The following is a 15,719-nucleotide window of genomic DNA, read 5'->3' as shown; positions in this document are numbered from 1 at the left end:
TAAAAGATATGTTTACAGTTTTCTATAAAATTATATTATGTTCAATTTTCCTTTTTCTAATTGTTAAAAAGAAGGTTTATTTCCTTTTTTTAAGTAAAAAAATAATAATTTTTCTACTTTTTTTTAACTATAATTATTTTTTTTTATTTTTACTCATTTTTTAGTATGAAAAGAGTAATATATACTTAACTCCGTCATTTAAATATATGTTTATTTTAATTTTTGGATTGTCATAGATTGTCATTAAAAAAATATTTGTTTTTTTTTTTAAGTAAAAAATCATTACACCTTTATATAAAAGAAAATAATAATTATTACTTATTTTTGTTAAAACTGGCGTCCGATCAAATTAGCACATATGTATATTTTTTTTCCTCATACAGCACGACATCAAATTAATCAAAATCAAAATAAAACACAAAAAGAACACACCACTATATTTCTTCTTTTAATGATAATGGACCAATGATTGTGTCCTCCTCAGTGGTCAATTGCCTAATCTGACATACAGCTGACTAAACTAAATACTATATGACACCAAAAACACACTGCAACTATGCAACTTTTACTCGAGAATCACCTGTTTCTGTCCAAACCTCTTACAGTATCTGCCTATCTTTGTACTTCACCACAAATATATCTATTTTTCTTTCTCTTATAGAGTAATACCCTTACAATTCAACTTATTTATAATAATACTCCTCGATAAAATTTTACAAAACGAAGCATAAGTCACAAGAGCATTTGTCTTTCCACTCAACACAACTATTCTCACACATAATATATTATCATCCCTTCAATTTCGTGCAAAAAAGTAAATGACTACATTCCTATCCACGGAGATAGAAATATGATAGCAGCCATGCATGCAATAAACATTTTACAAAATTCTGGATATGAAGAAATCTCAAGATAACAACTACTACAGAGTAGACTTTCCTCAAAGGAAAACAACCTGTCGTCTCATCTCATCCCACCACTTTTTACATCAGACTTTGAATCCAACAGAAGATGCATGCCCGCTCAAAATAACAAACCTTCAATCTTCTTCGCAACCACCTGTTGGACAAGAAGGATTGCCAAAAGGTCCATATCAGAAATTTAACTAGCAGGTGTATGAATAACTATAAATATGCTGACATTGTGTGTGTTGAATTGAACTACTCCATCATGCATCCAGTTTGCAAATTAAACTTTCGAAAATAGAGTACAGGCATATGTCTAACTACCACTTGTCGCTAAAACAGCATAAAGAAACGAGAATGAAAAATCTATTTGTACCCACGAGTTTCAAATCTTTCAGCAGAGAATGTCCAAAGCAAAGACACTAATCAACAGAACTCCCCAAAAAGCAATCAAGGTCATAATCTGTGTTGTTTAGTGCTTACGATACGAACTGGAAGGGAGACTGGGCATCAGCCTCAATACAATAAACAACATTATATAAATCCGAAACAACAATGGACAGTAAAAAAGGGGCACAAAAACAAAAACACAAGCAAAACAAAGGAGGAAATTCGAAGTTGAGAACTCTTGAATAAGTTGGTTAAATCAGCATCATGATGTCTGACACAGAGAATGTTTATGAAAGGTATTATAAAACAATTTAAGCAATATTATATAGCCAACATATACCATACAAGGAAGTTCTACAAAATATAAGAAATTGTATCCTTGTAAATTATTATGCTTAGCATTGCAACTCTGATGTGGTTAAAATGAATTCTAATTCCCCTACCCCAACTTATTCCCCAAAACATAAGAAAGTGAAAAAAAAAACAAATAGCATGCTGCCAGAAATTTTGCCCGGCATTCTTCATATAGGAACTACAAATCACTCATGAGTTATACCTAAATTTGCTTCTTGACCAAGCACGGGATGTCCATCGCGGAATAATCTGTATATCCAAGAGTTGTGATATTACACAACCCTCCTTTGTCACCATTGTTGCACCTGTTCAGAACAGCTAAGTACTTTTTTCACCAGTGGAATTAAGCCAACCAAAACTATCTGAAGTTGCTCTGAACTGTTGATCCGAAGGCTAAGTTGCCCAGAACCCCTGTTATTAATATTTAATCGACCAATCAAATTTGAATGCCTTCCAATGGGTATCTGGGTCTGAGCATTGCACCCAAGAGCAAGATCTCCATGCCAATCCATGACAGAGAGCCCCAATGTTGATAAAAAACGTCCAAAAGGATGATCTTTGTCCCTTACTGTTGCTTCTAAACTACCACCATAAGCAACCTCGCCACGGCTACAAATGGCGCCTCCCGAAATAACTAACTGTCCCTGTTTACCAACAGTCAATTTGTCCTCTACTTTTATTCCACCAGTTAAAACATCACCCAATACAGTAGCTGAGAGACCAGCAGAAGCCTTGTTTATTTTCCTTTTGCTAAATCGAGTCTCACTTCGTAGTGTATAAGCATAGTCCTTTCCAACTGATTGCATGTCAAAGCCAAAATAAGTTTCTTTCCCATTCCCATGCTTCACGGAACTTGCAACTTCCATTTGAAGGTTGGTATCCTTTTTGTCCTTCGAAAGGTGACCAGAGAATGATATTGGCACCTTGTCTTTCACCACAAATAATCTCTCAACATTTATGCCATCATATCCAATATCATGGTCCCAGCCATTGGTTTCTAGGACAGCCCTAACAAGCCAAGGGTTGGAGGAATCAAGAGACCGATATCGATGTGCAGGATTATCTGAATCGAAAGAAGCAGGCAGGACCAAGTCCGGCATAGCAACTGGTACAGATGCAGCAGCACTTGTCTCTTCTTCATCATTGCTTCCAAAGTCAGCAGTTGAGGCCTTAGTTTCCTCCTGTAGTTTCTTCATCATCTTCCGTCGTTTTCTCTCTTCTTTCAGCTGCTTTTTCATGAAAAGTTTTTCCCTGTATTCAAGTTCATTATAGTATGCCTTCCTTTGTTCCTTGGTAAGCTTTTCAAGCTGTGCTTTAGTCAGTGATTTAAATGGAGGTAGTTCATCATAATCAGATTCTTCTTCTGAGTCTGAGCATTCTTCCAGATCATCATCATAAGCATCTTCATCACTACCAAATTGCTCTGATGGAAGTTTAACTTCAGGTCTGGGCTGGAGAAGAGATGAAAGAAGGAAAGGTAAAGGGAGTGATCTTGTTCGAGGGGCTGATGGTCTCCCAGAAGGAGTATCTTGCAACTTCAGTAGAGTGTTTGCTTCAGCCAAAATTTTTGAAGCAAAAGACAACAGCAACAGGTGAGGCTTCCAAACCTGACCATTTGGCAACACCCTCTGTCCAGCTCTGTTTGTCCTGCAAGCTGAGTGATTCTCTACCAAAGAAACAGGATTCATAAGCCGCATATCTCCAGCAGCCTGACGTATTGCCTGCTGCACAGCTTGCAACCTCTGACTCACAAACATATCATAACTTGTTGTTGTCCCATTGGGACCTTCAGGTGGTGCAGATGCAGCATGAGTCAGAACAACTATGGCATTAAACCAAACAGATGGTCCAAAAATTCCTGTGATGGTCTGCAACAACGGCATATCACCAAAATTTCTACTCTGCATGTCCAATCTATCAAGATACAGGATAATGTCAGGAGGTGTTTTCTTAATAAACTTTTTAACAGAATGAAGAATCTTTTCATTTTGGCGCTGGTCTGACCAAGAGGGTAAAAGTCCAGGTGTATCAATCACGCGGACTCTGATTCCGTGCACCGTACCAACAATATCCTGAACCCTCTTGGTGCCTGACTGAAAAGCATCAGTACCAAACATAACTTCATCAAATATGGAATTTATAGTTGCACTTTTACCAACACCAGATTTCCCAAGTACCATGATTGTACAAGTGAAATCCAAGGGTTCTTGTCCTGCTGCCTCAAGCTGCTCAGCCAATGCACTAGCCCGATCAAAACTAAAGGCAGCAACACGTCCACCACTTCTCCCATGGAGTTGTTCAGCCAACCCTAATCTATACAAAACCTGAGCTACAACAACATTATGAGGAGTTTGGCCAAGCCTATGAGCAAGACGAAGAAATTTCACACGAATCATCTGAAGCTTTTCACGGGTCTCATCATACTCCTCAGCGTCTCCATTTGTGGGATCTTCAACAATTTGATTTTGTGATGCAGGTACAGCTCCATTTACTCGAGGAACCTGAACAACACGAGAGGCTGATTCCAATAGGGGAGCGCGCCCAAGGCCAGCTGGGTGAGTAGCAGCTGAAGCAGTGGGCACATTATTCGATGTAACAGAAGCTGGAGACTTGGGCCCCTCTTCTTTATTTATCAAAACAGGCTCTGGTAATGGCACAATATGATTTATACCATCACGGTGGGGACTAGATGTGGTAGCGGAGGAGATACTAGCCGTAGGAGTAATTTCCTGCTCTCTACTATTTGCTTCATCCTGAGAAATAGATCCAAACGTCTCAGAAGCATTATCAAGGCTGAAAGGATGAGCAGGAGTGGGTTCAGGATACTTGTCCAAAGATGAAGAGATACCAGAAACAGGTTTAACTTCCTGTTCCCTAGTCTCAGGCAAATGTATTTCCTTAAGATCAATTCTCACTCCTTCCTGCTCTCGCCTCTTAACTACAGTCGCGGAGAGTTCATCATTAGAATTTCCTAGCTGTATCTCTGATGACCTAGAACTCTCCACTAAGATTTCAGACGAGCTGGAGCAAGGGTCGACCTCTGTTTCCTGGTCCAGTGTCCGGCCATCATGTGAATTGGCAGTAAATTCAGAACTTTCCTTAGCATGATCAATAGCAAAATAAGCATCTGCAGAGGGCACAACAATACAGTCATCCTTGTCAGCATCCTTAACACTTTCAACTTCCCCACATTTTGAATCCAGTTTCTTCAGGTCTATATTCATATCACCTTTGAGTGTATCACCAGAAATACATGGCTTCTCCACCAGCTCTCCAATTTGAATTTCTTTCATTTCAGAATGCAACAGATTATCTGGATGGGACAAATCTCCAGATGCTTCCTGGTCAGCATCCTTACTATCAACCTTGCTGATTCTCACACGTTCTGAATCCAGTTTTTTCAACTCATCGTCATCATCTTTTAGAATATCATCAGAAATACATGGCAATTCCACCTGTTCTCCAATTTGATCTTCTTTGAGTTCAGAAAGCAAAATGTTAATTGAAATGTTTTCAGGCTTGTCCAGTTGGTGTTCTAGCTCATTCTTGTGCCCCGGATCCCCATTGGACTCTGGCCGAGACTTAGCTCTAGTTCCTCTGCCAGCATCTGCACCTTCTACTTCCAAAGGTACCTCATGGGCATGTTCATTTAGTCTATCTTTCTCTGCACCCTTCCCATCACCATTATTCAAAGAACCAACTAAATTTATATTGTGCTCAGAAGTGTCATGGTTGCTAGAAAGGGTATAAGCTCCGTTTACAGTATTGACATCTTGAATTGCCATCAACTCATGTCTTTGAGTTTCAAGGTTATAGGGGTTTATCTTAGCTCCACCTGCTGCAACAATTCTTGTATCTTCAGAATTTAAAACTTCAAGATCACCTGAGTTGTTAAATATGCCATCATCATTTTTATCAGAGTTATCCAAAATCTTTTGACCACCACCTAAGTTATCGATTTCTCTATTGTTGGCATCCAAATCAACAAGCTCTCGGAGATCACCTATACTGTTCTCATCAGAACCATCATCCACCACTCTATTGATTTCATTTTTTGTCAATTCCACTCGAAAATTTTGCTTCTCATCAAGATTTTCCCCACCTATCAGAAGTTCAGTATTCACCACATCAGCGTTTGCATTCAAACCTGCACCAGGAGCACCAGAAACTCCTCCCAACTTCGAAACATCTTTAGATTCATCTGAATAACCCTCAATAGTATTCATAGGGCTAACTAATGTGATACCTGCACCTTCAGATGTAGTTGTATTCTTCGAAACAATAGTAGGGGACTCTATACCAATGGCCTCTTCAAATATTTCATCCTCATTAGACTGCTCTGATTCACCCACTAAGCTCAAATCAACTTTTTGTGCAGCAGGCCTCGCCCCTAACTTCTCAGCAACGACAATGTCATTTCCCATCACAGAAGCCAACCGCAACACCCTGGGTTCAAGCAGAAGAACAAAATGCCATGAACAAAAATCATGATCACTGAATGAACTCATATGAAAAAGATTAGCTACACAATATTCTGTTAAAAATTCACCTAAATTAGGGTGGGATTCATTCGACTAAAATAAGATTAACAAACATTACAGAACTGCGCATCCCTTCCCCGGAGTATCTAACTTTAGCAAAGCCACCGATCACTCAAACTCCACCACAATCACAAAAGATAGCTTTTTAAAACATTAGTTTCTCATAATTAGGGCTTAACCTAATCATCAACTGCAAACATCACCAGCCCCCCCTCCCCACCCAAAAAATAAAAAATATAAACACAAACTCAAAATCAAAGTAAAAACTCACCGTGTGAAACGACTTGCACTGAGAATAAGTATCGAGAGAGATTGACCCCCTTTATTTGCGGAAGAAAGAAGAGAAAAACTATGCCAGTGAGTTGTTGAATATATAGGCAAAGAAGACTTGAGTTTGAGCGTAGTAGGTAGAGGTGAGGATAAGAGTAGATCAACGGCTTAGATGAGTTGACAGGTTTGAGATCCAACGGTACAGAAGGTGTTTGCTTCGCCGCTCCGCCTAAAAAAATGTCCCTTGCTTTTTTAATCAACACAACAACAAATCACGTGTTGCAATAGATTATTTCCATTATAATATCGGACAAAAAAATTTGAACTGAATTGTATAGATGGAATGAATCAAGGGCCAGTTTCAAATTTAAAGTAAAATTTAATTCAAGATGTAAAATTGTCTCCATACATTAGAGTGATAGACAATAACCTTACATAGAGATTTTTTAGTCCCGTCTTGTTTCAATTCCAATTCTTGCAAGTCCTATTAGAATAGTGTTAGGTGAGAACTAAGTGGTCTTCAACCAGCATCTTTAAATTGATTTTCCAAACAAAATCATCGGGTCTATATATTGATGGGATCTTGAAACTAACCAGCTCGATTTCGAGTGATAGATCCCACGGGCAATTGAATTGTTGGAGATTGAACGTCCGCGTGAAAATTGATACAGTTGTGCCAGATAAACTGTTTAGTATCTTTCAATAATTTTGATATTATTTCTGATTTGATTTTGAGTTCTCCTTAAGTCTCAAGATCATTTATTTCAATTCCAAAATTAGATTTATTTATCAATATTTATTTGTATTCAATTCGGTTCAGATATTTTCAAATAGTTTTAGTTTCAAATATTTGTTCGGTTTGATTCGAATATCAAATGCCTATATATTTGCAAATATTTGAATCATGCCCACCTCTAATGACAGTAGTCAAAGTGAGCAAATGACTGCGCCAGTACTAAGAGTCCATGTGGTGCCTCGTGTGTTCATAGTGGATATCACTCACACGGTGCGTTAATCCTCCCCTTAAATTACATTATGGGATTATGAGTGCTACCACTAACCAAGCAGGCTTCTAGGCCTCACTAGCTAGAACTAAGCCTATTTTGGGGTCCCAGCCAAGTCCTATATGACGTACAACAAGGTCATGTAGTAGGCCATAATTACTTTCGTCCGCTTAAATTTTCCATTTAGTTGTTTATAATCATACTCTCAACCGGTTTCCTCAAAGAACTGAACAACGATTTGAGCTCACACTTCTAGAGGGAAAGTTTTCTCATTCATCCCTTCAGTTAACCAATGCAACCAACATATGTAAGCGAAGTATTGTTTTAATTCGTAATCCTAGTGAGTTGGGGATTGACACACTGCTCCCTCAACACCCTGTCGACGAGGCATCTATAAGGTCGGAACACAAGTGATGACTCCAAATATGAGCATATTCACCGCTTGACAAAACTACGTATTACTTGAATTTATGTATAAAAACTATCACTATAACTGAGTTATGACATACTTTATTGATCTATCTCGTTTGGCATGATCCAGAGTTGGTTTGTTGAGATTATTAACAATTTTTGCGCTTTTAAGCGGTGTTTTGGTTCCGGAAAAGCTAAGGAGACAAGCGGTAGTCATTTCTGCCCACAAGCGATGACTCCATCGTCCATAAAAGCTAAGGCAAGAGAAGCAAGCGATAGCTTCCACCGCTCGCAAGCGATAGCCACCTCCTCTCGTAAGCGATAGCTCCAGCGCTCAGGCCAGCAACCAGACACCCACCGCAGCGAAGCGACGGTAACTCAACGCAAATATCGCCTAAGTGTCCAACCCGTAGCGGTACAGTCATTCCACTACTAGCCAGCACAAGCAAGCCCGCTTAACTACGTTAATGCCCTCCAGCCATCCAACAAGCAAGGAAGATTTGCGCCCTTACAAGCTCACACAAGCGAAACAAGTACCCTGGGAGTTATGGCCAGCAATTGCTTCAACAGAATAACCGCCACCAACTGCCTAAATATCTATCGGTTGAAACCACTTTGTAACTGCTTGCAACCGCTACTTTTACCCGCTATAAATAGAGCCGGATATCTGTATGTAAAATATACTTTGAGAGAAGTATACTAGCATTTATTTTTGCGCATTCTAGTTGTCTTCCTGTTTCCCGAGAGCTCCAACCCTGTAAGGGAGTTCTCCACATGAATGGCGAGAGGAGTTGAGATTTCTCTTCTCCCTTGGCCACCACTTTACTGCTTACTTAATTTAGTTTATCCCTTTAATTACAGTCTTTGTAGAATTAGAAATTCCAGCTTTGGTAGTAAGTAATGAAATATCATTTGTTCTTCATTATCACTTCCTTCATACTTTTCACATTTATATAAACCCTAATTGTAAAGAATTTCACTTCGCTGGTAAAGAGCACAGAAAGGTTGACTATCCAAGCCTTGTCTTTTGTCATAAACAAATTCAAGGTAGTTGAATGTAGTTGAGTACATGAGTGCCTTTTCGACCTACTTAACTACTGGTTTGAATTCAATTTTGATTGAAAAGAGGTAACAAAAGGGTAAAGCCACTAATGAGGCAAAATTTGGGATAATTAATGGGACATAGGCAGTGGTCTATTGGGTCGCAGAAACTCCTAATGATGGTAGGGTTTCTTTTTTATAATGTTCTGATTCTGAGTGTCATTGAAGTCTTGTTGTAACTCCCTTAAGGTCAAATACCAACGATCAAAATTCTTTATAATTTGGTTTATATACTTACATTACTCCCTTCCTACCGCTTCCGTATTATACATTTATGTTTCGATTAAACACCATCATCGCTCGCTCATTTCATCTAGGAAAACCTAGCCATTGAGTAACGTGCAGTTCAGACACAACACCTCTTCATCACTCTCTACCGCTCAATCTATATAAGTATATGTTGTGCCATCCGCTCATGTTCCTATCGCTCACCTATCACTGGCACCTTGTCCGCTTACCACCGCTCCGCTCATCGCCGTTCATTTTTTACCGCTTTTCTATTCAGCTTTCTAAGCGGGCCCTTTTACTGCATTTTTGCCGCTTTCATTAGATTAATACTTAATTTAAATTCGCGACTTAAAATTCCTGTGTTCGACCTGGAAACTCACCAGTCAAAGAGTATAAATAATTATGATAACGATTCAGGGTCTACAACCACAAATTTTTACTATATCTGATCGCTCACAATAATTCCTTACTTTCCAATCTTCGAACAAAATTCTCTGTATTTGAATAAATACCTAAAATGGTTGTCAAAATTTGGCTCCGTTGCCGGGGATTTTAAACTTAAGAAATTAAATCTTGTTAAGATATTCTGAAGCGCCATAAATTACCTTTAAATTCTGTAATTTTGTTTTCTATTTTTTTTTTTTTTGTCTTTGCTAATAATAATCCTAACTTTTTCATTTGGTATGTCTATCTTTATGTAGGGGTCTAAAGCGTTTTCAGCATTCTACTAGTCCCACTCATTCTTCTGGCTCACAGAGACGTTTGTTCAGAGAGTTAACTAGAGAAAAGATTATGGCGAACCAAGGCAATGCCACCGCTCCCTCTATTGCCGTCCCAGCTTTCCAGACTGCCGCTGGGACTTCTTTAAACTCGGCCACATCAGCATCGTCGAAGGAGGTGCCGCTCCACATCCCCTCTGTAGTTCTAACCGTTGTTCCCCATGCGCTGACACCGACTGAGAAACAGCTCATGAGAGCGCTCGACAACATTCAGCAAGGGATGGCTGGACTACAACGCACCTCATCTAGGTGGAGAAGGTTCAAGCTGCTTAACGGGCATTTATCGCTTCCCAAGCAGCTCAAGCCACCAACGCCGCTGCGACACCTGCCATCATCGCTCCTCCTCCATCTACTGCTGAGCCTAACCAGAGGCACGAGGGACAAAGGGCTGCTGATCGCCCGCTTGTTGAAGTCCCCATGGACGTTCACTATCAGTCCCTCCTTGATAATATACTAATTACAAGTTCTACACCCAGAGACTTCGGCCACTATGAGGTGAAGCTAGCGCTCGTCAACCTGGCAAGCCGGATCCAATTCCATGGGCTGCTCAATGAAAACTCGTACGAGCACTTACAGAACTTCAACAGGATCGCTGCCACCTCCAAATCACATGGCATCACGGAGGATGCTGCAAAGTTAATACTGTTTCTCTTTTCTTTGACATGAGAGGCCAGGAAATGGTTTGATAATCTCTACCCCCATTCCAACCACCTTTAAGGAAGCAGCGCAGGCCTTCATAAGCAAATACCATAATGTATGGAAGACCATTAGCCAGAGGAATGGAATTTTAAGCTTCAAGATGGTGAGTGATGAGACCCTTCCCAAAGCTTGGAACCACTATAAGCAATTGCTCCGCAACTGCCCTTATCATGAGATCCCTGACTTCATGGAGTTTCAGATTTTCTATTTAGGAATCACTCAAGAACTAAGGATATCCTTGGATGTAGCAGCAGGAAGCTCGCTGATGGGGCAGTGTCCCTCAGAAGCGAGGGCTTTGATAGAAATGATAGCAACCAATCAGACTAGTTGGCCAGAGACCAACAGGCCGGAGCCATCGAGGGGTCTTTACTAGGTTCCTGTGTCAGTTTCACAAGATGAACGGATTGACAGCTTGTCAGTTCAAGTTAAGGACCTGTTTCAGCTCGTGAAGCAGGACCTACGTAACAAAGGAAAACAGGCAGTAAATGAGACCACGGTCACTGAGGAGTGCGCCTATGTGAATCAATCGAGCCCGCAGGTTGCTGAGAGCTCATCTAAGCAAACTCAGAACCCAGCGGAGGTTTTTTATATGGAAAATAAAAATGCTTCTCAATTCCAGCAATATCATAAAGGGCATGCTCAAGGGCCCGCTAGACCGCGTCCTCAGCAACAATTTCAACAGCCGCAACAGTTCGTTGCGCAACAATATAATCAAGGGGGATTCTATCCTCAACAACAGTACTTTCAGACCCCCTCATTGTCCGCAGCAGGCACCTATTTTTGCTCAACCTCCCACAGTAGTTCAACAGCCACTGAGTCTGGAGGAACTTTGGAGAAACACCGAGCGCGCAAATCAGGAGTTCCAACAAATATGTCTGCCTCGATCCAGATGTTGGAGATTCAGGTCGGGCATATAGTTGAGGCTATGAAGCTGAAGCGGAAGGGAACATTGCCTGGGAAGGTTGAGACCATCCTGAACCAAGCGAAGGCTATAGAGACAAAGAGTGGAAAGCGAACACAATCGCCACCGCCGCCCGACAGAGGTACTAATCCTTCTTCTACTCATTTTGTTGCTAATTTGCCTGTACAAGATGAAGTTAGATGGATTCCAACCGAGGAAGAAGGTCCATCCCAGCCACGAGCGATACCAGTCACTCGGGTACCTGAACAAAAAGAAAAGGGTCCCACTTAGCCTGTAACTAGGGCTCCCTTTCCTACCAGGCTTCGGAAGAAGAACGATTCCAAGGAATTTGATAAGTTTGTGCATACTTTCCGTAGTCTTAAAGTTACTATACCGTTTGCTGATGCTTTGTCGCAGATGCCACATTATGCTAAGTTCATAAAAGATATAATCAACCGGAAGCGGGCATTTCCTGATGAAGCGGCAGCGGTGCAACTGGAGAGTGTGTGTAGTGCCGTATTTAAGGAGGACCTCCCAACGAAATTAAGCGATCCTGGGAGTTTTATTATTATTTGTACTATTGGCAATTTAGAGCCGATTAGGACATTATGTGATTTAGGAGCAAGTATCAATCTTATGTCTTTTTCGTTTTTCTCTAAATTAGGGCTTTATGAATTAGAAGCATGCAGAATTGTAATACAACTTGCAGACAAATCAATAAGACTTCCGAAAGGAATTATTCGTGATGTAATAGTGCAAGTAAACAAATTTATTTTCTATGCAGATTTCATAGTAATGGAAATGAGCAAAGATCACAAAATTCCAATTATTTTGGGGAGACCTTTCCTAGCCACCGCTCAAGCAACTAGTAACGTTGCTTAAGGCAAAATCACACTTAGCTTAGGTGGAGATAGAGTCACATTTTCCATGAACAATGCAATGCGCCAACCTCAAGAAGAAATTTGTGATTTTATTGATGAGTTAAATGAATTTTCAACTTTGAGAACTATATGACACTTGAAACTCTGGAAGAAATTTCAGACAATGGATCTCTCAAGCTGGACGATGTTATGGTCTCTGGTGGGGGAAGCGATGAAGTAACATCTCCCACTGAGTCTATTAAGGAAGTGAAGCGAGAGCCAGACAGCGATGCCTGCATCAAAGACGAGTTGAAGAAGTTACCTGAGCACCTCAAATACATATACCTTGGCCCAGAGGAGACTTACCCACTGATAATCTCCGCCTTACTATTGCCGGACCAGGAGGCTCAACTCGTCTCACTTCTCAAAAGAAGAAAAATGACGTTTGCATGGAAGATCACTGACATAAAGGGAATCAACCCAACGGTGTGTGTGCACCATATTAGGTTGGATACTGATGCTCGACCATGCAGACAGCCTCAGCGGTGTCTAAGCAAAAACATGCAAGAAGTAGTTAAGAATGAGGTAATAAAACTATTTCGATGCATGAATCATCTACCCTATCAGTGACAGCCAGTGGGTCAGCCCAACCCAGATGGTTCCCAAGAAAGGAGGCTTCGTTGAGCAGACAAGCGACAAGGGGGAGGTTTTCATGACAAGCCCTGTCACTGGTTGGAAGGTATACATCGACTATAGGAGGTTGAATGCTGCAACTAAGAATGACCATTTCCCACTGCCATTCCTTGATCAATGCCTGGAGAAGCTCGCAGGTCACGAATACTCCTGTTTTCTCGATGGCTACTCAGGTTACCATCAGATTCCCATCAAGCCAGACGACTGTGAGAAGACCTTTTCTACATGTTCTTATGAAATGTTCACTTATAGGAGGATGCCGTTTGGGCTTTGCAATGCCCCGACCACTTTTCAGCGATACATGTACCATATATTCAGTGATCTCCTAGACTCCTACATCAAAGTTTTTATGGATGACTTCTCGGTTTATGGCAAGACATTTTCCAGATGCCTAAATAACCTGGAAAAGTACTTCTCCGTTGCATTGAGACTGACCTCGTGCTGAATTGAGAGAAGTGTGATTTGATGGTAAATGAAGGAATTGTCTTAGGCCATAAGATCTCAGCTGCCGGAATTGAGGTAGACAGATCCAAAATTAGTGTAATTGAAAAGATTCTAGTGCCCTCGAATGAGAAAGGAGTAAGAAGTTTCCTTGGACATTGGGATTTTACCGTCGCTTCATCAAGGGCTTCAGTCAAATCACACAACCGTTCACTGCACTGCTGTGCAAGGATGCTCAATTTGACTGGTCAAGCGAGTGTGATGAGGCTTTCCTCATTCTAAAGGAGAAGCTAACCACCGCTCCCATCATTTTTGCACCAGTGTGGAGCGAGCCATTCAAGCTGATGATGGATGCTAGTGATTATGCCGTCGACGCTGTTCTGGGACAAAGAGTGGAATCCAAGCTGAACGTCATCTATTACGCCAATAAAACGTTGGATTCTGCTCAGAAAAATTACACTACAACCGAGAAGGAGCTGCTAGCTATTGTCTTCACTTTCGAGAAATTCAGGCAATATCTCATCGAAAGCAAGACCATCAGATGGGTGTTGTTGCTCCAAGAATTTGATATAGAGATCAAGGATAGAAAAGGGAAGGAAAATTACATTGCAGATCACCTCAGCCGATTAAGGCAGGCAGAGGACATATCTCCTGGTATCAATGAATTATTCCATAACGAAAAGCTGTTCCTGGTTCAAGCAAAGGAGCCATGGTTTTCTGACTTGGCAAACTTCTTGACCACGGGATAGTTTCCTGCGCATAAAATACAAAGAGAAAAGAAGAGATTGCTCAGTTTAACAAATGAGTATTTTTGGGATGAACTCTATTTGTTAACATCAGCTTAGATGGGATAATCCGCTGCTGTGTAGCGGAATCTGAGATCCCGTTGATATTGAACGTATGTCATGAGTCCTATGTACAAAAGCATTTTTCTGGCCTGCGCACAACGGCCAAAGTTTTGCAGTTAGGTTTTTTTGGCATACCCTATAGAAAGATGCTGATGCGTTTGCTAAATCTTGCAACAAGTGTCACAGATTGGACTCTATCTCAAAGCAGGATGAGATGCCCCAAACTGGAGTCTTGTTTGTTGATATTTTTTATGTGTGGGGGATAGATTTTATGGGCCCCTTTCCGAACTCAAATAGGAAACTATACATTCTGGTGGCGGTGGATTATGTGAGCAAGTGGGTCGAAGCGCAAATGCTCCCAACAAATGATGCTCGATCCGTGATCCGCTTCCTGAAATATACTATATTTCCAAGGTTCGGGGTCTAAGCGATGAAGGCACCCATTTTGTAAATAAGGCGCTGCAAACTTGCCTTCAACAATATGGTGTTTGTCAGCATCTAACTACCCCCTATCACCCACAAGCAAGCGGTCAGGTGCTAATTTCAAATAGAGAAATCAAGCATATCCTCTATACCACAGTGAATAAAAGTCGTAAGAATTGGGCAGAGAAATTGGATGATGCGCTGTGGGCATATAGAACCGTCTTCAAAAGTCCAATAGAAATGTCCCCATATAGACTTGTGTATGGAAAAGCCTGCCATCTACCTCTGGAATTCGAGCATCGCGCGTATTGGGCTATCAAATATTTGAAATTTGATATCCTTCCCGTGTAGGAGAAGCGTGCTGAATGATTGCTCGATCTAACTGAGTTTCGATACCTTGAATATGAAAGCGCAAAACTCTATAAGGAAATGATAAAATTCTATCATGACAGGAAGTTGAAGAAGAAAGAGTTTACTGAGGGATCCAAGGTTCTGTTATAAAATACTAGGCTTCGCCTATTCCCAGGAAAATTGAGATCACGGTGGACTGGGCCATATATAGTCAGACAAGTTCTGCCGAGTGGAGCCATAAGAATCAGTAATGTGGACAACCCCAGGGAAAACGATTCTTTCCTTATCAACGGAGCGAGATTGAAACCATATATTGAAGGGCCTATTTTGCAGTGGGCCAATGCAGATATTAATCTGATGGAGGTGCAGAAACTCGCTCGGTGATAGAATTACAAGTGATATCCAAAAGTGCCCTATCCCGAAAATGCCATTAGACTTTACAATTTTCTTTACCACTTTCGTAGTTAGAGTTTACAACCTTAATTAGCGCTTTCCATAGAATAGTTGTTATTGCTTTATA

General features: G+C 40.8%; 1 protein-coding gene across 1 annotated transcript; it reads right to left on the bottom strand.

Annotated features, from left to right (window-relative positions):
• Positions 1-624: 624 nt before the first annotated feature.
• Positions 625-6,578, bottom strand: LOC127252436 (translocase of chloroplast 120, chloroplastic-like). The gene is made up of 4 exons (XM_051276601.1): positions 6,462-6,578; positions 5,896-6,095; positions 1,852-5,751; positions 625-1,059 (listed from the first exon to the last, which is right to left on the bottom strand). The coding sequence occupies exons 2-3, from the start codon at positions 6,071-6,073 to the stop codon at positions 1,940-1,942; spliced, it is 3,990 nt and encodes a 1,329-aa protein (XP_051132558.1). The 5' UTR covers positions 6,074-6,095; positions 6,462-6,578; the 3' UTR covers positions 625-1,059; positions 1,852-1,939.
• Positions 6,579-15,719: the final 9,141 nt, after the last annotated feature.

This window comes from Andrographis paniculata, unplaced genomic scaffold (genome assembly GCF_009805555.1).
Source record: "Andrographis paniculata isolate CXL003 unplaced genomic scaffold, ASM980555v1 Contig46END, whole genome shotgun sequence".
In the NCBI taxonomy this organism is placed as follows: Eukaryota; Viridiplantae; Streptophyta; class Magnoliopsida; order Lamiales; family Acanthaceae; genus Andrographis; species Andrographis paniculata.
Note: the sequence above shows the minus strand (reverse complement) of the source record. Positions and strands in the feature narration are given on the sequence as shown.